The following is a 23,488-nucleotide window of genomic DNA, read 5'->3' as shown; positions in this document are numbered from 1 at the left end:
CTGGAACCGCACCTGGCTCTGATGCAACCAGCACACCCTGGATTGCATCATCTGGGTGGCCAAGACCCAGCAGAACCGTTTGGAAAAAACTGAGCTTCAGCCTCTGGCATTTTTTGAAGCACACAAAGCTCGTACGACAGCTACCGTTGGAATTTTAGCACAGCTTCTCTCTCCACCTTTCCACTGACTTTAGAATTAGGAGCAAGGCGTTGCAACGATAAACCGAGCACAAGGAATCCAGTGCGAGCTGCTGATATGGGGAAGTGGTCGTTGATTGTCTCCTGACCCACACGCAAGGCAGTGGGAACTTTTAGGGCCACGCTGACTCCGAAAACAGCTTAGAAGAAGCGCCTGGACGAACGCTGCCTCTCGCGGTCCGCTAAGCCCATCTTTTCTCAGGCTCCTATACTGCTGTTGCTTGGAGGTGCTTTAATGAGCCAGCGGTTGGTTCAAAGCCGCAGCATCCTTTTTTCAGACTCGTGCGCAGAAGCCGAAAAAAGATGCGGCTTTTTTTTAAATTTTTGCTTGCTTTATTTATTATTAAATTTAGATGCCGCCCATCTCCCCCAAAGGGTGACTCTGGGCAGCTTACAATTAAATACCAAGACAATAAAAACAATAAAAATATAAATACCCCCCAATTAAAATCACAAGTAAATCTATAAAAGCCAGTGTACAATTCAAGATGGGGGAAGCAGTATCAATCACCCCACGAGCCAGTTCCAGCAACATGAGCCCCCATCAGGCCCCCAGGCCATCTGGCATAACCATGTTTTTACACCTTTTTGGAAGGCCAGGAGAGGGGGGGACACCCATACCTCCGGTGGCACGCTGTTCCACAGAGCAGGGGCCACAGCAGAAAAGGCCCCCTTCCTAGACCCTGCCAGCTGAAGTTCCTTGACCGGTGGGCTCCACAACATGTTCCTTCTGCCAGACCGAGCGGGGCAGGCTGATATAACAGGGGTGAGACGGCTCCTCAGATAACCTGGTCCTGTGCCATGAAGGGCTTTAAAGGTGATAACCAACACCTTGAATTGGACCCGGAAGCAAACCAGTAACCAATGCAGCTCGTGTGATAGAGGTGTTATATGTGCCCCTCTGGGGCATTCAAAACTGTCTGTGCCGCTGCATTGTACCAGCTGTAGCTTCTGGATACTCTTCAAGGGTAGCCCCAGGTAGAGCGCATTGGAGTAGTCCTTTAATTAGCAGCAGGGGGGTGAGGTCCAAAGCATCCCTTCCAAGTCACTTTCCAAGAGTGAACAGCTTTAGTAAACTTACATGTCAGCCCTGCAAAGCTGCCCCAGCCCTGGGCCATCCTGTGCCTGGGATCCATTACCAGTCCTCCAGGAAGCCTTACAGGATCCCCCCGCACGCACAACGGTTGTCAGACGTCTCTAAACCCCAGTTGCTGGGAAACGTCCATGGGAGGGTAAGATTCTGCTTCTCTCCTGGTGAGGGGCTTCTGAGAAGTACCTTAACTGACCCCACAGAAATAAGTTGCAGCTGGACCCTTTCTGTCCACACGTGAAGCAGCATTAGGGAAGCCAGATCAGACGCACATACTCGAACAACACAACATATGAGACGTCAGGAAGGATGTAAACAGTTTTATTAAGACACCATTTGTGTGTTGTACATTATATAAAACTCCACGGATGGTCTATAAGAAAGCCTCCTCAAAAGATGGGCAATGAAGAACTGGGAAGGGAAGTGATTTTCTTTCTTTCACCATCAGCTTTACATCTATTTGAATAACGGGAAGAACGTTGAGAAAGGAGCACCTCGAAGATTATAAAAACGAGACACATTTTAGTCAGCCCCAAACCTGCCCGTTAGCTGTAAGGTGAGACTAATTTTGCACAAACCTGCACAGCAGCACACTGAAACCCAGAATTGTGGGCCCAGTTTTCAAAGCTGAGGTCAACCCTCTCTGAAGTAATGGGCCCTTTTCGCAAGCTGGGCAAATTTGCTGAAGGGCCCCGTGGGTTGCACGCGCTCTGGCCGAGATTGTAAAAACGCCCACGGCAAGCCGAGCCCTATTACGGGGGCAACTCCAGGGTGGAGAAACACCTGGTCAGCCCATCTCCTGCTTTGCCACTGCCTTGCCAGCTGCTCCCTTGCTCCGGGGTCCCATCTCCTTCCCTGCGCGTAACCGTGCCGAAAAAGGTCGCTTCAGCCAACTCCTATCAAAGCCAAAGCCGCGTTCTGGTCGGCCGCCAGCCGCCCCCCATACAGTTCTGGCGACTTCTTGGCTAGAACGCTGGGCTGTTAGTATTATCACGGGGAATCTTCCTTGCCACTGCACCAAGGGGATTCGAAATTAACAGGAAGTAATACTGCTTCAAGCCTTCACCCTCGGCAATCAGTGGGGTTGCACACAGAAAGCCTTGCTAAGGAATTCATGATTACCGTAAGGCAGCCGGGGGGTGGGGGGGTGGGAAGCGAGCCTGGAGAGATCATACCGGCCTGTGCAACCAGGAAATGGCTCTCACTTGCGTCTCGCAAGGAAAACAAGCAGGTTTCATAGGCAAACGCTCACAAGGAATGAGCCATTCTGGATGGGATAGACCTGAACAAACAACGCAGCCCCCAGTTTAAACCAATTCCATAGAGCTACACAACTCGTCCAGCAGTCTTTGCAAACGGGCAGCAAACAGGGAAGCGTAAGGAAATGTGGCCACGATGTAAAGCACTTATCTGCCAAATATCATGGTGAAAAGATGCAGACGGGACACTGTATCCTTCCTGGAATCGAAGCGCAAAAGAGGTGGCGGTCTCAAGCAAGGGAAGGACCTGCCCTGACAGACTAGGGGGCCGGGGGCTCCTAGCATCCACCGAGGCAACGCAGCTGGGGAAAGCCCTGAAGGAAGAGAGGCGTATTCATTTTAGGAGCACACTTCTCTGCGTTCATGTCAGGAGCACGTTTTACACCATGCCCCCCTTCGTTGGGGAAACTGGCTTTTATGAAAAAGGCACTTCAAAACTGCAGGATTTCCAGGTGTGCTTAGGGCAGCCCCCTCTTGTTCTGAGCCTGAAGACAAACTGAGGGTTCACCCACTACCCTATTTTAAGGGATTGCCGTCTAGGTGAGGCTTTGGCTACTTCAACGCAGGGATGGCCCCAGTTCCGCCGCTCCTCTGGATCATCTCGTGAGCAGCAAATTTAGCCTGGGGCGGAAAAAGCAGAGATGACCAGCTTGTATATTGTACAGAGGGGTCCCAGGGAAAGAACCCGAACTGCAGCTTGTCCATCGCTAGCAACTCAGTTTCTGCACAGAAGATCCTAAAAATGACGCAACTTGGGGGTGGGGGAGAAGCTGAGGAGCAGGACACTCCCCTGGAGGAACCTGGATACTTGAATTGAAGGAGATGCCGCACGGGCAGGCCTAGTCGAGGCCCCTGGACCCTTTGACGTGGGGACACCTCCTGCGTTGAACAGAGAAGCCGAATGGGCACCGAGAGCTGACAAAATTCTCCGCTGGGCTTTTCGAGTCAGGCGGAAGACGAAGAACAAAAGGTCTTCTCGTGCAGCTCCCCGCCCCGCCCCACCCCGCCACACATTTGTTTCCCTCGGCCGTTCTTGTTCTCTGGCCTTCTGCTATCTTAACTCTGTAGCTCAACACGCCGTTAAAAAGTGGGGAGAGGGCAGTCCCGATAGGCCCAGCGCTTCAGGATATGCATTCTTCATTTCACACGGAACAAAAATAATACAAAAATAAACTGAACTTGTTAGACATAAAAGAACATGCAAGTCTATTTAAAAAAGCAAACCCTGGGGTTTCAACCGAAAGCTACTTTTCAGAATACTGACCTCTAGGGGAGAAAGAAAAGCAGGAAGGATGGGACCAATGGGGGGTGGTGGGGGTGGTGGTACGTTCCCCCCCCCCATTGTTGGCTGAAATTGAGTCTTGATAGTGAGTATTTCTTGTGTTACTCCTGGAACAGTAAAAACAACAGCTTTCCCCCTCTTTTTCCTTAACAAAGAGGGCTCCCCGGCTTAGAATTCGTCGTGCCGTACTAAGGCTTCGCCAAAGTCCGTTGCCTGGCTGCCCACAAACAAGTCGTACTTGTCCACGATTTCTTCTTTGGTGAGTTTGCCGTCCTGGAAAAGGAACGGAGCCCAACGGTGAAAGGCCGGCCCCGAGCCCCCGCCAACCCCCTGCCTGGCCTAGAGAGACCCGTCCCAACGGGGGACACGCACACCTGCGCTGCTCCCGCTGATCTTCCTATGGGGCACTCAATACCGAGGAGCCCTACTGAAATGGGCAGACCTGCAGCCTGGTTCCCATTTCCTTCTCCGAAGGAGCAGCAATGGCCTTTCCTCGTCTTCGTTCAGCTCACAGGAAAAGCATGGACTACAGGCGGGTCCCCACATTCCCCAGGAGGAGACGTCTCACCTTGTCCTGATCCGACTCGTAAACCAGGTGCCGAGCTTCGGCCTCAGCGTGGTCGTAGTCGGAGGGGAGAATCCAGTCTTTGGTTTCCTCTGTGTCCATCTTCCCATCGTGGTTCTTGTCCCGGAACTCCAGAAACTGTTCTCGCTCCGTCTTCACCCACTCGGGTTCTTCTGTGTCCCCGTCGTGGCTATACATGTCACCTGTGGAGGAAGCCCAAGGAGCCTCTGAATTCTGAAAGAGTTTGGCCCGGGCCTTCCTGACCTCTATTGGGGTTATATTTCTCAAATAAGTTGAACCACAAAATACCCAGTTTTATCATTCAGTTGGGCGGAAGCAACCCAGGACATTCCCACAGGCTTCGTGGGAACACACTGGGGAATGCTCCCCTCAGCTCAAGCCAGTGAATGCTCTCTGGCCCTTCCTGTGGTCTAGCAACCAGCAGCCACCGGGGGGGGGGGGGCGCATGTGTGTGCACGGACTAAGGCAGGATGTGCCCAGAGCTCACCGATGTATTCTTCCAAATTAATGAATCCGTCTCCATTCTTATCGATATCCTCCATTGTTTCCTGTTGAGAAGTTGGGGGCAGCATTATTATTTTTATTTATTTATTTATTTATTTAGCATTATTATTTTTATTTATTTATTTATTTATTTATTTATTTTGTTTATTTAATTTTTCAACCACCCATCTCCCCCAGTGGGGGAACTCTGGGTGATTCACAACAAACATTAAAAACATAAATAGATATAAATACATAAAACGTTAATTAAAAACATTACTAAAAAGGAGAAGGAGAGTCCAAGAGGATAAAAAATCTGAGGCTGAAGACAGAAGGCCTCTATGGGGCTAGTCATCCCCATGCTTGGGGTATTCCCACCCCACCCCAGGCCAGGTGGCAGAACCAGGTCTTCAAGGCCCTTCGGAAGGCCAGGAGTGAGGGGGCCAATCACACCTCCGGGGGCAGGATGTTCCAAAGAGCGGGGGCTACCGCAGAGAAGGCCCGCCTTCTGGGCCCCCAGTCGAAGTTCTTTCACTGAGGGGGTCCGAAGCATGCCCTCTCTGTGTGATCAGGTGGGACGGGTTGAAGTCATAGGGGAGAGGCGGTCCCTTAAGTAACCTGGCCCCATGCCATGTTGGGCTTTAAAGGTGATAACCAACACCTTGAATTGGACCCAGAAGCAAACTGGTACCCAATGCAGCTCGCGGAGCAGAGGCATTACATGGGCCCTCCTTGGGGCTCCAAAAATAGCCGGCGCGGCTGCATTCTGGGCCAGCTGAAGCTTCCGGATACTCTTCAAGGGTAGCCCCATGTAGAGCGCATACAGTAGTCTATCTGGGAGATAACAAGGGCGTTATCATATTTATATAGCCACCCATCTCACACAAGGTGACTCTGGGCGGCGTACAACAATTAAACACCCTAATTAAACATTAGGATTCATTTCACCTGTATCCCATCTTTCTATTTGCTTTGGGACCTCAATGCAGCTGACGCTGAACACAATGTGAAACACACAAACCCCAGCACAGAAGCAAAGGGAAAAAAATCGAAGATGCAAATGAAAACAAGAGCAACACGAATGAACAATTAAAAGCCTGGGGAACAAGGGAAGGGAAGCTGGAAGTCCTCCTCCACGTGCAGACAGATTTTGTTTATTTGTTATGACATATATGTTTCTAAACCGCCCAGAGTCACTGGGAGTCAGGTGGCATATATAATTTAATAAACTATTATTATTTAAAAACGCCTGATTCCAGATGACTCCTGGTGCTGGGCGTAATAAAACCAAAGCAATTGAAAGAGAGAGAAGAGGAGCACGCAGAACGCCCATGTAAAACCAAACCCGAACGTACCAAGAGGCGCCTCTGTCCGAAAGAGCTCGCCCGCAGACCTGAACAGCCACAGAGGCCCTTAATGGAGAAGCCCTCCTACAGAGAGTCCCGCTTAGGGCTCTAAAGATTAAGACCCAGCTTTAAACAGCGCCCAGTTTAATGCAGAAAGCGCGCAGCACCAATCTTGTGCCAGCTAGGAGCCCAACTTGCACCCTAACCCTGCGGTGCCCCTTCCTGATCCCCCAGCCAAAAGAAGCAGGTGGCGTTTTCACGATTAGAAGTAGCAGCAGTAGCAGGGCCCAGAGGCTCTTCCTGCCATCCCACTCACTGTGGCACAGATGGGCACTGGAACCCCTATTTCCAGCGACGCCTTCGCGACTGGCCTTCCTCTCACCCTCAGCCTGAGGTTGGCCGTTCTGTTTCCTTCTTCTCCCAACACAATTTCTGCCAGGGACACCAGCAGCCTGCATCACTGACAAAGCTGCTGCCACCTGTCTGGCTCCTCCTGCCACTTTAGGACGCTGCGGGCACACCCCTCCCTCCCTCCCTCCAGTTCCTGGGCACTGCCCATGGTGGCCCTGGTGTCCTTGTGGGTGGCACGTAAACATCAGGAAGTTAATAAATAAAAACCAGGCAATAAATAACGCGTTGCTCCGACAGTGCCCGGGGATTACGCAACCCACCTGCACGACGATGTCTTTCATGTACTCGTATTCTTCAGGGTGCAAGAAAGCCGTGAATTCCTCCTTGGTTGCAATCAGGTCCCCGTCCTTATCGGCCATTTTGAACCTCCGCTCATCCCGCACCATCATCTGTTTGTAATTGAAGCCGTCGTCCGGGTCCGGATCATCTGGATGGCAAAGGCAGGGGGTCACGGAAGGGTCGCTGCCCCACCATTCAACCTTACGGTGGCTCCAAAGTTGCACATCCAGGCCTAGCAAACCCGGTAGGTCAAACTCCCGGGAGAGGCACAGGAACTAAAGGGGCAAGGGAGATCTATCTGGCCACACTGAGCCGCCCCAAAATCTGCTCACCCAGAACAGGGAGCCGCCAAGGGGGCCAGGTCTCAGCCATCTGCAGAGGTGTCAGAAAGCCAAGATGACAGCCCAACCGTGCACGCAAAGCCCCACCCCTTTTCTACCACGAGATGTGGCGCTGGCTACCCGCTTGGCCGGCTTCAAGAAAGGGCTGGACCGACTGATGGAAGTCCTGGGGGTCCAGGACTGTGAGACTGCCTCTGGAGGCCACCTGCTGGGGGACTGGCGGGCTTCCTTGGGCAGCTGGTTGGCCACTGCGAGAACAGGCTGTTGGACGAGATGGGCCGCGGTCCAATCCAGCAGGGCACGCCTCACACGATCACGTGGCTGTGGCTGCCACCTTGACTTTTTTGACCCCCCCCCCCGCAGGTATCCCTGACCATTTGTCCTACCCTATAAACACTCGTTTGACTTGGTACTGCAAAATCAAGGCTGCAGTGGCATGGTGACCCTCACTTCCCTCCCCAGGGGCACCTGCGGGGGGGTGCCTACAAACCATCAAGGTGATGGCCACCACCCTGCAACAGAAGCACTGCCTTTTTCAAGCATGCACCGCCCCTGCCCCTCCCCAGACTCCAGAGTCTGGGTTCATTGAGGTCCAGGATTATGGGCAGAGTGCTCCTTAGCTCTGCTGGCCGAGCTCTATTTTGAAATGTTTCAGCCCCGGCAGTTTTGTTTTGAACAAGTCGCCATCTGACCCAGATGGGAAACCTTTCCGTCCTGTATCCAAACGAAAGCTGATCCATTGACCCATACGTTACAAAGCAATCGATGCGGCTCATTTGCCAGCTTAAACGCTCTAGAATCAGGAAGTGTAAATGGAAAGCTTTGTCGGTGAGAGACTCATCAGACTTTACTGGATGATTAAACCAGTATCAGTTTTTAGATTTCTGGAAAGGGTCTTTCTAACTTTATGAAGCATACAGGTAGTCCTCACTTAAGAACCGTTTGTTTAGTGACCCTTTGAAGTTACGACACTGAACAAAGGGACTTACAACCAGTCCTCGAACTTACAACAGTCGCAGCACCCCAGTAGTCACATGATCACGATCTGGGCGCTTGGCAACCAGTTCACACTTACAACAGTTGCAGCGTCCCAGGGTCATGTGATTGCCATTTGCAAACTTCCCAGCCTGCTTCCAGCAAGCAAAATCAATGGGGAACTGCATGAGTCACTCAACAACCACATGATTTGCTTAACAGCCACAGTGATTCGCTTAATGACCACAGCAAAAAAGGTCATAAAATCGGGCGTGGCTCACTTAACAACGAATTTTCCAGTCCTTATTGTGGTCGTTAAGCGAGGACTACTGTATCTCCTTTGGGGATGCACCTCCTTTGGGAATGCTTGCCACTTCTCTTCCGATTATGTGACCTCACAAAGGTCAGGCCAAGGACAAAGTATATCTGCACACGATAAAATGTAAGTCTGCAGTTGGGCTGAAGGACGCCCAACTGGCCCGGCCAACTAAAGAGAGCCAGTCTGAAAAAAAACTACTCCCTGGATCCCTTAACAAAATCCAAACCAGAGGATGCCTTAAAAATAATGCTCACAGCTGCACATGAGGAAACCAATGTTCCGAAACTATCTCTACAGCAGCATTTCCCAACTTCGGCCACTTGAAGATGTGTGGGCTTCAACTCCCAGAATTCCATAGCCAGCATGTTGGCTGTGGAATTCTGGGAGTTGAAGTCCACACATCTTCAAGTGGCCGAAGTTGGGAAACGCTGCTCTACTGACATGCTACCAACAGGATTTTACTGGGCTCTTAGGCAAGGGAGGGTTGGCAGCCATTGGCATGCTGCCACTAGAAGAGATCTTTCAGCAAATAAGCTTGGCCCTATGCCCTCAGCCTAGATCTCCTCTCAGATGAGCGTGTCCATGGTGCCACACCGCAGACCCAGGACACCCTTCTGGTCAGTGGGGCGCTGAGTGCGGAATCTGTCAGTCAGAAAACAGGAGCCCCCAAAGGTCCCTGCACTGGGTGAACCTTCTCACTCCACAGCCCCAATGGAGGGGAAAGAACAGCTCTCGGCAGGAACCGTTCAGCAGGATGGCTGCAGAGTATGAAGCCTGACCCACCACGCTTCCCCAGCAGCATTTCTCTGCAGCACTGATCTGAATTTGCCGACGACTGGGCACTCAAATATCCCGCTCTAAAAGGAGAGCAGGAAGCGCCCGGCTCAAAGGACGGGCCCGGCATGACCCTTGCGAGCCCCCCTGCAGGATCCACTACGCCATCCCCAACAGATGACTATCCAGCCTCTGCCTGACTCCCAGGACCACCCTCCCTTCTGCTTCGTCGATAGGAGATCAGTGTTTCCCAGCACAGCTGCACCCACTCGCCCCTTACCCAGGTAAGTGTCATAGGTCACGTTCCTGTACTCATCCCAGGAGATCAAGCCATCTTGATTCATGTCATACTCCTGCCACTGGCGCGCTACATTGTCAAACACGTACTTCTTCTGCGCCTTCTTAATCCAGTCCTTCAGCTCCCCCTCGGTCACAAACCCATCCTTATCCGTGTCTATTTTAGCTACAATCATTCTACAAGACAAAACAGCAAGATTCAAGGGGCAGCCTCCGCACAGCTCTCATCGTGAGACCTACCTAAGACGTAGCCGTAGGTGGCATTTTTATACTCCTCCCAAGAAATCAGACCGTCCCCATTGAGGTCGTGCCCCTTCCACTGGCGCTCTACATCCTCGTAAATCCAGCGCTTTTGGGCAAACTTAATCCAGGCTTTTAGCTCTTCCACTGTTACAAACCCGTCCTTGTCTTCATCTATTTTACTTACAATCTTTCTGTGGGAAATGCAGAAAAAGAATTAAGAGCAGGAGAAGGCGGGCGTTTGTGGGGGGAACGCACGGAGAGTGGGGAGCTGGGAAGAGCCACGGGCCCAGAAGACCAGACACCCAAAGACCAGTTTAATTGCAATAACCCACAAGAGAGTGAAAGGGGGAGGGTTAGCACCGTCCAGCTGGCACTCCCCCGGGGATGGGGCATATGTCCCTTCCGGAATCTATAGGCAACATGTTCTGGGAGATTTCCTTCCCATGGCACCCAATCCTATGGACAAACCACATCTTTCGCAAGCTTGAACAGCACCCTTCCAAGATGCCACACTTAGCGACCCCTCACCTGCAATATGGAGGTGGAAAAGGAAGGTGAAACAGCTTCATGAGGAAGCAGCTTCGGGGTGGGGTTGGAGGAACAGCAGGGAGGGGGGATTCAGGTTTTGCACCGTTTGTCAAGCGAGCCCCTTTTAGCCCTGACACCTGGTGCCAGGTCAAAAGCTTTCGGGCTGGGGTGTCAGATTTTCGTCTCACTGTGTGATCCGCAGGAGAGCTGCCCACCTGCACGGCTCTGCTGAGATTGGAGCATGTCAGGGAGGCCTGAACTGAAATGCAACCCATAAGGGAAGGTTGTGAGGAGGGGATTCTGGAGGAGGTCCAGAGAGCCGCACAGCCTACCCAGCCCAATCCAGAGTCAGTCCTGCAGCGCTTCCCGCAGCAGAACATCCCCTCCCCAAAATACTCTGCCAGCTGTGCCCAAGCAGGCAGGGACAAGGGGTGGCCTCTGGGGCAAGCTGGCCCATGGGTTTTGGCCCCGATTCCTCTTACCCCCGATGGCATTTCCCTGAAAGCTGGAGAAGTGTCCTGGAAAAGAAGGAATAGCCTCCCGGCCTGGGCTGCAGCCTTCCCAGCGGATCTACAGGGCTGTGACTTTCATGGCTCTGCCAGCAAGAGGCAGGTTGCAAGCAGCAGCAACTGCGGGAGCATCCACGAGGACGCAAAGCTCTCCAGCCAATCCCCGATTCACTAAAGAGCCCCCATCTTAATAAAAGGCTGAATAAGCAGCAGTGTGTGTATGTGTGTGCGTGTGTGTTATAGCTTAATCCAAAACTAGGAAGTTTGATCTGCAGGGAGTTTCTCTCTCTATTGGCCCAGGTGATAAATTTGGAAGAGCTGAATGCAGAGCAGACTCAAAAGCCAGTGATTCTGTCTCTCCCCTCCCCACCCTGCAGCTCTGGAGCAACAGAAGCATCAGAATGCAGAGCCAAATATAACCACAGTTGTCACTCCTGTGACTTGACACTTGGGACCAGGGAAGAGGAAGGGAGGGCCTTTCCCCTCGTGCACCAGAGGGCCCTATCAAAGTCACTGCTTTGTTCTGGCCCCCTCACGAGCCACTGCAATAAAACCAAAGGGATTAACACACATTAAGATACTGCTACTCTCCCCAAGGTGCATACCAAGCCCCTATTTGAGTGGGCTCAAACAAATAGGACAAGGAAGAAAGCACCAACGTCTTGGTCTCTGCTATCCTTTTATTATCACAGTATTTACTTTATTAAGCTTGCATCAGCTCTTAAGGCAAACTAACAGATGAGTTGCCCAGGTTTCGAAGAAACCAAGGCCAGAGCTATCTACATACTTACTAAAACTCTCATGTCTGTAACCTTCAGCTGGGTGAAACGGTGCATCGTAGGGCAACGATTTTTGAACCAAGGTACCTCAAATGGGCTAACTTACAGAACGCGTCCAAAATCTGGGACCCATGACTCCCATGGGACTGAAATTTGGCAAAGATGTGGCTGCTCCAACACTGCCACGCCGTCCAACTACAATTCCCAGAAACCCATAGGTTGCATGGCACAAGGGAAGACGGAAGGGGCATATCCCTGACCTCTTTCTGCCTTCCTCTGTCCCTTGCACCCAACTGATTGGCTGCTTTGGAACCGAGGCCAAAATCTGAAATCTCTGAACGGTGGTGGGCAGTGAGGGAAGGACAAGGGAGCGACTTGGATGCCTGCTGGCGAGGTAGGGCTGGCTGGGGGGCGTCGGCGGTTGACGGGTGAGCCCTCTTCCTCCTTAGAGGGAGGAGGCCCTTGGGGACACGCCAGAATGGAGAGCGGGAGTGCAGTTTTCCTTGTGGTCCATGGCTCCCTTTGTGCCAAGTGGCAGGTAGTTCCACAGGTCGGAGGAGGAGGAGGAGGAGGAGGAGGAGGAGGAGGAGGAGGAGGAGGGGTTTCCAATGCTCCTTGCCAGCTTCCCGCAAGCAAAGTCAATGGGGAAGCCGGCAGGATGCCGGAAGTCGTTCCTGCTCCCACTGTTTTTTTGCCTGCCCGTGGTCATTCTGTTTTTCTGTTTAGGTAAGGAAATATCTCTGAAAGGATGATCCAGCGGGTCACGGGTTGTCTAGTTCATACTAACTGGAGGGAAAACCACTTTAATTCCACAGGGTTTACCCTTGGGAAAATGGAGGCAGAATTATGATTTCAGTCTGAAAAAGAGCAAAGAAACTAGATGTGGTGGAATATGCGAAAGAGAGCTTTGGAGCAGAAGTGAAGTCGTCCCCCCACTTTCATGACAAGCAACGTGTGATGCTTAGTTAGGACAGGGCTGGGGAACGTTAAGGAAACTGCCTCCTAGGAGAGCCAGACGCCCCTCTGGAACATCATTCTGGAAACCAAAGACATCCAGCCAAAGGGAACATCAAGATGCTCACATTCCGGAGCTAAACTCAGTTCAGAGCACTGCCTCTCGCACGCACAGAGCCCAATCTTCTCTTACCCCAATCTCTCTTTGCTCTCTTCTGGAGTCAGCTGGTCAAAGGTCTTGGCCTCATCAGCCCCCAGGAAGGCATCATGGTCATAATCAAAGTTCTGGGCATCATCGTGGACCTTGTCACTCAGCTGAGGATCGTGGTGGACGCGGTCCTTCTTCTCTGTGGGTTTGCTCAGGGCGCAAAGTGCCCACAGGGCAAGGTATCCTACGACTTGCTGAACACCCAACACCATGGTGATTGATGCCCTGAGGAATTCAAGCAGCAGAAATTAAGTTCATTACTTTAAACTGGGGGCACCCCCAGAGCCACCTTTCTGGGCTTCCCCAAGACGCTTCCACATGAGGAAAAGGACCTTAGCTCCAGAATCACCACCTCGGAAGACTTTCTGAGTCTACCTTTTCACAAAGCGATAGGAGTCTGGCCGCAGCATGTTGAATGGGCCATCAGTCCCTGGGTCTCCCAACTTCTGGCAGGCACAATTTGCACTCAGTCTAGCTGGGTACATATTAACTTTCAGTAGGACAATGCTGGGTCAAGCTAGATGGAACTGACCAGCTGCTACTCCCTGCAAATCATCCATCTGGCACTTGGAAAGAGACGCCTGCCCCCAAGAGGCACCTCGTTTGCAAATATCTTCAATGCACCGCCAGATGGACTCGATTCAGGGAAAGCTGGGCCAAATTTGGCTGATTCCTTGTTATCACTATGGAATTCACTCCCCACAGTCTACTGCTGATAGTGTGTCCTCCATCAGGAGGCAGAAGATGAGGGAAAGCAGAGACACAGAGCTAATTAAATTTCTTCAACTTGCATCCTGTTTTTTTATTATCCTGTTTCCCCACGCATCATTTACTCCATGGCCTTCCTTCCAGCAGGCTATGCCTTCCTTCTTTAGCTCCCCTGCAGCTTAACTTCCTGCTCCCTTAAGACCAGTAACATTTTCTCCATTTAGACAGGCCTTGTAGGCTGGATGGAATGAATGATTTCCTGAACGTGCCCCAGACACTCTACCAATTGAGGGCTATTGGCAGGTTCATTACCCTTAAAGAGGCATCCAGCAGAATCAGATACGTCCTTCTGGAATTACTACAGCATTATTTCCTGAATAAGCTTCACTCCCTGCAGACCATTTTTTTTTTTTTAAAGAATAAAGACACAATCAAGTTATTCTCTCTACAGTACCTCTTTCAGAAAGTGATGGGGAAAGAATGAACTTACAGGTTTCCCATTCATTTCAGTAACTGTAAATCGGATGACATTAATTTATAAATTATACTTTTAAAACATTTAAACGAGAAGGAAAAAAGATAATTTCCCATAAGGTAATTACCTCCCAAACAATTATATGGCTTACAACATGGTTCAGATTTCCTTAAAAATAATTAAAAAAAAGAACCTAGTATGGTGTGGAACAGGGAGACCCAATTCAAGTCACTCTGTCTTAGTCCTATCTCATAAGACTTGTTGTTGTAGGGGGAAATTAGGGAGGAAAGAGTTGTATGTGGGCCACGAGTTTCTTGAGGAAAGAGAGGATATAAATTAGATGTATTCCAACAGGTGTTGTTGTGCAAAGAAACTTACTTGGCTTAAAACGGTTAAACCTTTCCCTGACATTATAAAACCACAGATAGACAGACAGACAGACAGACAGACATCCTGAGTAACATTAGAGATATGGGTGGGGGGGACAGGGGATCCCAAGCAATATACCAACTGGATTTCACGTATGCTACAAATGACTGCAAATGGCATGGTAACGCATGGTTTGCTCACCCTTCTGGAATTTCAACAGCTTTGAGTGTAAAATGAGGCAGTTTCTCTTTGGAGTGTTCACAGCTCCACCCAGCAGGAAAAGCCCAGGGAAAAAAACCGAGAGGAAGCCGTAGTGACTGCCTTTACACACAAAACACATTTCACCAGATGGAATAATGACCTATATCCACAGGCTGTGCTAAGCTCTGGTTAGTATTAACCAGGACTCTGTCTTCTGTGGCTTAGTATGTTGTGCGAATCCAGGCCATTCAGTAAGCCTGTGAAATGGGTGAACAGAGAAAGTGAGTTCACTCAGTCACCAAGTCAAGCAAGTCGCGAGAACCTGCCCAGTGAGCTTTTAAGATTCCCAGGAGAGACACTCTCTGCATCCATTCCCCACCCCTGATGTGGATCTCCACCCAACCCCGTGTTTGCTGGAGACGATGGGATTTGTAGTTTTATGATCAGGGGGCCGGACAAGCTTCCTTATGAGGAAAGGTTGTGACACGTGGTGCTTTTCAGTCCAGAAGGAGGTGAATGAGAGAGGACATGAAGAGGTATGCAGTATTATGAATGGCGTGGCTCAAGTGGACAAGGAGAAGCTGTTTTCCCCTTCCCAAAATACTGAACCAAAGGTCACCCAATGAAACTGAAACCTGGAAGAATCAGGACAGACAAAAGGAAATATTTCAGTAATTCAGTGTTGGTATTCACTGCCATGAGATGCAGTGCCAGCTACTAGCTCGGCTGGCTTCAAAAACAGTTTCGACCAATTCGTGGGAGTCCTGGGGATCAAGGGCTGAGCGCCCTGACGGCCATGGGATTTCCTCTGAAGGTCATCTGCTGGGGGACAAGTGGCTTCCTTGGGCAGTTGGGCGGCTGCTATGAAAACAGGCCATTTGGCTAGATGGCCAGGGGTCTGATCCAGCAGGGCACTGCTAATGTTATGTTCTGACCCAGTTAGAGGGCAGCAGGTTGGTGAAGGACGCTCAAATGGGCCCCACAACTAATATTATCCAAGGAATTGCGCACATTTCACCTGCTCCTGACAGGGCTGTTTGCCTTCCAGTGCTCTGACCTATTTATAACATCTCTCATCCCCTCAGATTTCTGCACGGACAACGCTTACTCCCGCCACCCTTCAGGACAAGGGGCACGGGCACCGCCCAAAAAGATCCTTGGTGAATTGTGTTCTGGTATCAATAAACTCCATATCGTGTGCAACTGCAAATGTCACAGACCTTTCCAAACCAATGAGGACAGTGGGTTACTTTTGTACTACACAGTGCTATTTTAGGGATTGCATTCAGTGCCACAATCATCATAGGTCAACATGAAGGCAAGGGGATGGAGATCGGTCCCCGGAATAGCACCGGGTTCCAGAAGGGGCGTATGCGATTCCACAGCAAAGGACCTGGGTTCACCCAACATACTAGCCTAGGTTTGTTTGCTTAATACAGCCACCCATCTCACTACCGTGACTCTGGGCAGCTTACACAATGAAACATTCAGAAACCAATACACAAAACAACCCAAACATGACCACCAAAGTGATTAAAAACAACACAACTGTTAAAAATGTAGTCAGTAGGAGAACGCCATTCATTTTCCTAGAAGTGCAGCCCTTAGCAGGCTCTCCCCCCACGTCGCCGGGGGTTAAAACGGGATTGGATTCTATTACGGTTTCGGGGTGTGACTGCAACCCAGCCACGAGTGGCCTTAGAGCCGTGTGAAGGCGGCCACCCTTGAGCCGTGCGCGTGCTCCATCCGCTCGGCCGTCGCGCCTTGTTAACTCTCCAACAAGATGTAGGAATTGGGAACACCGGAGGTCACGCTGCGGTCCTCGCGGGGGGTCGCGGAGCGTCCGGCTGGCCTTCGGGCGATGCCAAGCGCTGCAAACCCGCCCAAGCCGCGCACCTGTCCGCCTGGTCCCCCGAGCGCCACCCGCGAGGCCTCTCCGCCTGCCCGGTCTGGACTGAGAGGCCAAAGTCCGCCCAGGGGCCGTCGGAGCAGTGGCGGGGAATCAGGGCTCCGGCCTCTTCCGGCCCAGCGACCAGCGCAAGCGGACTCTCCCCCCGCCAGGGGAGCGCCGACAAGTCGTGCCAGCCCGAGGTGCTCTGCCGGCCCCGACTCCGGAGCCAGCAGTCCCCGCAACTGCTCCTCCCCTGGCTTCCAAGGGCCCGGGGCCGCCGCCGGCCGCGTCCAGACCGAGCCGCGCTGCCACGGGCAGGCGGGGTCTTTCCAAAGGGGGGCTCCGGCCCCGCCCGCCCGCTGGGGACGATGGGCCGGGAGTCCTCGCGCCCAGGGCGGGGCGGGCGGCTGGAGGCCGGCCAGGCTGGTGAGCTGGCCGAGGGCGGCGCTGCCCGGCCGCCTCGCGGCCCCCCGGCTGCCCTGCCTGGGGGAGGAGCGAGGGGGAGGGACCGCAGCGCCCATCGCCCCCAGCCACGCGCGGCCGGGGACGATGGGAGGGATAGTCCCCCGCCCTCGACACCGAGCGAGCGGGCGGTTTTGATTAGGCCCCCCCGCGCCCCACCCCGCCCAAACGAAGTCTAAACCACCCCGCCGGCGCCCGCCCCTCCCGGCGTACCGTCCACCACGGCGGCGGCGGCGGCAGAGAGAAGCGGCGGCGGCCCTCGCCGGCGGACGACGGAGAAGGGGAGGAACCGCGCAGGCGCAGCCGCCAAGCCGAGCGCCCACGTGACGGCGGCCCAGGCCGGCGCCGGCGGACGCTCACGTCGCCAGAGCGGCTCCGATTGGCTCCCGGAGGACCAGCGGGCCCGCCCCTTCCCGGAGCGGACGTATAAAAGCCGGCTCGCTGGCCACGGCCCCGCGTTTGCCGGCGTGGCAGCGGCGTGGGTGGAGGGCGGGGAGGTGGTGCTGGGGCGGCCCGACTCCGGCGGATCGTTCTGGGTTTGCGTCCGCTTGAGCCCCTGGGGAAGGGCTGGTGGGGAATTGAGAGTCGGGAGCGCCCGTCGTCCGCGTCCGTGGAAAGCTGGGGTAACGACGCACACCGCGGCAATCAGGTCTTCGTAATGCGAAAAAAAGCTGAAGAAGTATCTGGGTCCTGACCCTGCGGGATCCTCCAGCCCAACCCTCTGCAGTGCGCGGGAAAAGCAATCCGAGGATCCTTGAAAGCGGGCTGCCGGCCCCACGGATGAGCCACCGGCCCCACAGAGACCCTGTTGCCGGGTGTGCAGATAGAGGAGGGGGCTCTGCGGTGCCATGATGCAAACGGCCTGACGTACTTTCCCTCGTCTGTGCAATGTCGTGGCGGGATGACCTCAGTGGTGCATTTTTTATTTTTCGGAGCATTATAACCCCAAAACTACACCCATGATACAATTAAAAAAAACCCTACCTATCTGACAGTGACCGAAGGACAGTGACCATGGAAGGGGGGAGGAAACAGGCAGGAGAAAGATGATTTGAAATTCTTTTAAGATTGTTCCTTAAATCTAAATCATATAGAAGCACCATGCTCTACCTTCTCAGTTTTTGAATATAATTAAAAATAGGTAATAAAAACATGCCTTCCCGTTCCTTAACATCAGGAGATTACTTTCATTTTCATTTATGGAAAATAATTCTCTCTCCTGAGTGCCGAGCTTGAAAAAGCCAAACTATTCCTTAAATGATGTCATCATCTGAGTAATGGCAATGGTGTTTCGCTGGGCATGTTGCTCTCCGTTGGACACCTGAGGATCTGCACCTGAGACAGTAGTAAACTCCACTGGAGGAGGAGAGCGGTTTTAGTCTAAAGCAGTGTTTTGTCAACCTTGGCAACTTTAAGATGGGTGGACTTCAACTCCCAGAATTCCCCAGCAGCCTGCTTTAAGATGGGTGGACTTCAAATCCCAGAATTCTGGGGGAATTCTGGGAGTTGAAGTCCACCCATCTTAAAGCGGCTGAGGTTGGAAAACACTGGTCTCCAGGAGTCCAAAATCAGGATGGGTCTCGTAGGACCTTTTCAGACCAAGACATTTTATTAGAAGCTTTTGTGAGCTGCAAGTTGCCATGAACCACAGTTCACGAAAGCCTTTTGTTGGTCTAGAAACACGCGGCCAGGCATGAAGCTATTCCCAAGTCGGCCACAGTTTGGAGGGCTTTGTAAACAGCATGGAATCACTCCCAAGCAAACCTTGGGGCAGATTTGAGAGAACCAACAAAGGAGATGGAGCCGTTCAGCAAAAGTGTCCACCGAGCAGGAAGAGCCAGCAATCCTCGTGATGGCATGGCTGGTGTTGATATTGTCAGGTTCGGTCAGCACGAGGCTTCAGGGAAGCACGGGGCTGCAGGGAAGCTCGCAGCCAGACCACGCGGAATCCACCGGCGGTAGCTAGCGGGGAAAAGAACCGAAAGCGCCGCTAATTAATGGGCCACCTGCACCCAGCCAAACAGGAAAACCGCAGCGAAAGTTTTTAACTATAAACTGATAACGGCGCGAGCCAGCAAGGAACGGGGCCGCAGGCAGCGAAACAAGATCGCAACGCAGCACAGAACCCGCGGGTCTGCACGTAGCAGGGAGGGACCAACCCAGCCGGAGGGGGACTGGAGATCAAGGACAATGGACTCTGACCGATCCTGCCATCATGAACAATCAAGGGGGATTATTGGGGGGCCGATAATCCGCAGCTGCAACGTGATCGCGGGGCGGGAAAAAGCGCGGGAAGGGGGGAATATAACAAGTGATGCAATTGTACCAAGCCAGTCCTGGCTTTGCTTGTGACTACTACGTTACGCATGAGTAAACCTTCTTTGTGAACCACACGTGTCACGAGAGTTTCTCTGTCGAACGGGCAAACCTCACATAAAGCCAGGACTCACCGTTAGCGCTACCCGGTACCACCGAGGAGCGTTTCTTTTCTCAATACAGGCATGACCAGCGACGAGGAATCCGGGGGTCAGCTGGAGCGCGAGGAACCCAGGCTCGAGGAGGAGCGGTCAGAGCCACCCGGGAGCGACGGGGCAGCGACCAGGGCCGGGCGCCCTCCATCCGAGCGGTGGTCGATGGGCGTGAACCAAGGGCCAGACGGTTCAGGTGTCACGATGACCCGAGGTTCCGGGTTCCGGAACCGCGAGTGGAGTGAGAAGTTCGCCCGACTAGAGGAGAGAGTCGAGCGGCGCCTAGACGCCATGGAAGCGATGCTCCAGACCCTGCTACAAAGAGTGGGACCACCGACGGTGAGCGATGGGGCGAGCAACAGGGGTGGCGGTCCGGCACCCCCGCCGGCACCACCCACGGCGCCCCGGTCGGAGGACCAACGGGCGGCAGACGCCCTGAGACTTCGGGGTATCACGGGGAAGTTCTCAGGGGACCCCGAACAGCTGCCGCACTTTCTGACGCACGTCAGGGGGTTCATGCAGAGGGGTGGTCACCTATTCGCTAGAGACGAGGACAGGGTATCCTACGTGGCCGAGCTGCTAGATGGCCAAGCAGCTAGCTGGGTGATCGGACTGTACGATGCCAACGCGGCGGAGCTACGGAGTTTCCCGGACTTCATGCAGGCGCTCCGGGACAGATTCGAGGACACATTGAGCGCCAAGCGGGCGGAGGACGACATCCTGCAGTTCAGACAGCGGGGCAAATCGGTATCCAGTATGCCCTGGAGTTCCGGAGATTGGCAGAGAAGCTCACGGACTGGCCGGAGTCCCTGAAGGTGAAGTATTTTAAGAGGGGGCTCAACCCAGAGATCCTGGAGTGGGCACTGGGACGGGACGACCCGCCCACAGTGAACGATTGGATCTGGCTGGCCGGAACGGCGGAATCGGCATGGCGGCAGATCCAACAGAGCGCGAAACGACGGGACCAGACGAGGGACCAGCCGAGGGAGAGAACCCCCGAGGAGAGGCGGAGCAGTCGGCGGCAGTCCACCGGGGGGTGAGAGGCGACCAGAGCCCCAAACCTGTGCTTCCGGTGCGGAGGCAGAGGCCACCGAGTGGCGCAGTGCCCGACGGAGCGGGAAGGAGCCCCACCACGGCCCGAAGTCAAGCCCCCGCGTGCGACCGGGAAAAGGACCGGCGACCGACCGCGGAAGGGGGCAGTGGCGGCGGTGACCGAGAAAGGACATGGGGGGTGGTCGACCCCGGAGACGGTGTCCTCCGGAGAAGACTCAGAGCCGGCGGGAAACGAGGCGCGCTCGCACTGAACGGCGTCCCAGTGCGAGCAGGGGAGTCGAGACGCGCGGACCCAATAGGAGATGAGGACTGCCCACCGTTCCGGGTGAGAATACACATCCAGGGGGTGAGATCCGGAGGGGAGGCACAGCTGCGGGCGCTACTGGATTCAGGCTGCACCCACTGCTTGATGCACCCAGCGGTGGTCTCGGGGCTCGGACTACAGCTGAGGCGCCTCCGGGACCCCATCTCATTCAGCCAGCTAGATGGCACGCTGGCAGGGGGGGGCCAGCTCAGTATTACACCGAGCCGGTCCAGATGACGATCGGGAGCCACCGGGAAGAACTGAGATTTGTGGTGGTCCCGGTGGCCGACTACGCGGTGGTACTCGGCTTGGCGTGGCTGCGGCGGCGGAACCCACGAGTCGACTGGACGGCGGAGGCAGTGCGGTTCGGGGTCGACAGACTGGCGAGGTGCGAGAGCAGAGGGGACCGAGCCGTGGAGACGGAGGTGGCCGCAACCACTGGCGGGCAAGTGGAGGGTCCGGTACACTGGGAGACGGGGCGAGAGCAGATGGAGCCTGAGACCCGGGCGGCAACGGCAGCAGCGGCAGCACCGGGACCCCGGAGACCCGCCACGATCCCGAGGCGTGGGGAGGCGGCGGCGACTGACAAGACGACCGCAAAGCGAGAGGCCGGGCCCGGGGAACCCACGACGGGCGGCGGAATCCCGAGGCAGTATCGAGACCTGGCGGCAGCGTTCGGGGAGAAGGAGTCCGACCAGCTCCCACCACACCGGCCCAGTGATTGCGCCATCGAGTTAGAGCCAGGAGCGACCCTGCCTAAGCCGAAAATGTACTCCCTGTCAAGGAGGGAGATGGGGGCCTTGCGGGAGTTCATAGACAAGAACCTAGCGCGGAGATTCATCCAACCCGCGAAGTCACCATTAGCGGCCCCGGTGCTATTCCGGGAGAAGAAGGATGGCTCGCTCCGAATGTGCGTGGACTACCGGGGGCTGAACGCAATCAGCACGGAATACAAATACCCCCTCCCCTTGATGAAGGACTTGATGTCGCACCTGTCTAAGGGGAGGGTGTTCACAAAACTGGACTTGCGTGAAGCTTACTTCAGAGTCAGGATCCGCGCAAAAGATGAGTGGAAGACGGCGTTCAACACGCCGCTCGGAAGCTACCAGTTTTCCATGATGCCGTTCGGATTAAAAGGGGCCCCGGGGGTATTCATGCAGCTAATAAATGAGGTGCTGCACGACCTACTCTACCGGGGCGTCCTGGTCTACCTGGACGACATCCTCATCTACACCGAAACCCTGGCGGAGCACGTGAGCCTGGTGCGCACGGTGCTCCAGAGATTGCTGAAGGCACAGCTGTACGCAAAGCTATCGAAATGCGAGTTCCATCGAGAGCAACTAGACTACCTCGGCTACCGAATATCCAGCCGGGGAATCGAGATGGACCCGGCGAAAGTAAAGGATGTCCTGGGCTGGGAAGCGCCGCGAACCCGGAGGCAACTCCAAAGCTTCCTAGGGTTTGCGAACTTCTATAGACAGTTTATCCCGAACTTCGCCCAAATCGCCCTTCCCCTAACCGACCTGCTAAAAACAAAGGGCACTGGGAAACCCCCCAAGCCCAGCATGGCACTTGCGTGGACTGCAGAATGCCAGGGGGCGTTTGAGGAGCTAAAACGGCGGTTCACAGCGGAGCCGATCCTGCGCCATCCCGACCCGGACCGGCAGTTTATAATCCAAGTAGATGCGTCAGACGTGGCAACGGGGGCAGTCCTGCTCCAGCCCAGCCCGGAGGGGCCCATCCACCCATGCGCCTACGCCTCCCGCAAATTCACCGAGACGGAGAGGAGGTGGATGGTGTGGGAGAAAGAGGCGTACGCGGTCAAGTGGGCACTGGCCACGTGGAGGCATCTACTGGAGGGGGCAGCTGAACCGTTCGAGGTGTGGACGGACCATAAGAACCTCGAGGCCCTGAAGACCCCGCGTAAGCTATCCCCCAAACAGGCGCGGTGGTCCCAATTCTTCGGGAGGTTCAGGTTCACCCTAAAACACATCCCCGGGAAGCGCAACTTCCTAGCAGATGGACTGTCTCGCATGCCCCAGCACGCCAGCCTACGGGAGGAGATCGTGGACTCCATCATCCCTGCCAGCAGACTGGCTGCAAAGGCGGTGACCCGAAGCCAGACCAAGGGGGAGCGACGGGACGCGGCGCCTGAAGTAAGGCAAGGGTTCGCGGAGGCGGCGGAGCGGGACGCTTGGCTCAAGCAGAACCGAGAGGCGCTAACCAGCCAAGAGGGGTTGTGGTGGCACGAAGGAAAGCTGTACGTGCCCGAGGGTTGCCGACGGGAGGTCATGGAAAGAGCCCACGACAGCCGGAGCGCGGGGCATTACGGCTTTGTAAAGACGCTCCACTTAATCCGGCGGCAATTTTGGTGGCCCACGCTCCGTAAGGACGTGGAGGCGTACTCGGGGGGTTGCCCGGTGTGCGCGACGGCGAAAGGGGCCAAAGGCAAACCTAGAGGGCTACTCCAGTCGGTAGCGGAACCCGACGGCCCATGGCAAGAGGTCGCCATGGACTTCATAGTAGAGCTCCCGGAGAGTAAGGGGAAGACCGCCATTTGGGTGGTTATGGACTTATTCTCTAAACAAGCGCACTTTGTAGCGTGCCGGCGAGTCCCCACGGCAGAGGGGTTGGCGAGACTGTTCGTGCAACATGTTTACCGACTACACGGCGCGCCCCGACGGATCGTCAGCGATC

At 54.3% G+C, this 23,488-nt stretch overlaps 1 protein-coding gene across 2 annotated transcripts; it reads right to left on the bottom strand.

The window, feature by feature from the left end:
• Window positions 1-1,592: 1,592 nt before the first annotated feature.
• On the bottom strand, window positions 1,593-17,308 carry CALU (calumenin). Of its 2 annotated transcripts, none has more exons than XM_088141469.1 (7): window positions 17,180-17,308; window positions 12,846-13,085; window positions 9,880-10,073; window positions 6,915-7,081; window positions 4,902-4,962; window positions 4,397-4,596; window positions 1,593-4,101 (listed from the first exon to the last, which is right to left on the bottom strand). In XM_088141469.1, the coding sequence occupies exons 2-7, from the start codon at window positions 13,070-13,072 to the stop codon at window positions 3,997-3,999; spliced, it is 954 nt and encodes a 317-aa protein (XP_087997595.1). In that variant the 5' UTR covers window positions 13,073-13,085; window positions 17,180-17,308; the 3' UTR covers window positions 1,593-3,996. The 2 variants fall into 2 exon arrangements, with proteins under 2 accessions (XP_087997595.1, XP_087997596.1); XM_088141470.1 differs by lacking the exon at window positions 9,880-10,073 and adding an exon at window positions 9,623-9,816.
• Between the last annotated feature and the right edge of the window lie 6,180 nt (window positions 17,309-23,488).

This window comes from Python bivittatus, unplaced genomic scaffold (assembly GCF_059951505.1).
Source record: "Python bivittatus isolate LINGU-HERP-01145 unplaced genomic scaffold, Pbiv_v1 ctg000330_np1212, whole genome shotgun sequence".
Classification (NCBI taxonomy): domain Eukaryota; kingdom Metazoa; phylum Chordata; class Lepidosauria; order Squamata; family Pythonidae; genus Python; species Python bivittatus.
The sequence above is the reverse complement of the archived record's forward strand: the minus strand, read 5'-3'. Positions and strand labels throughout refer to the sequence as shown.

What these genes read in the sequence shown, in the direction of transcription:
- CALU (XM_088141469.1), bottom strand. Translation starts at nt 13,072, where the DNA reads ATGGTGTTGGGTGTTCAGCAAGTCGTAGGATACCTTGCCCTGTGGGCA. An exon ending in GAGAGCAAAGAGAGATTGGG is followed by an intron (nt 10,074 to 12,845) that starts GTAAGAGAAGAT and finishes CATTTCCCACAG; the next exon opens with AAAGATTGTAAGTAAAATAG. An exon ending in TGAAAGACATCGTCGTGCAG is followed by an intron (nt 4,963 to 6,914) that starts GTGGGTTGCGTA and finishes ACTTCTCAACAG; the next exon opens with GAAACAATGGAGGATATCGA.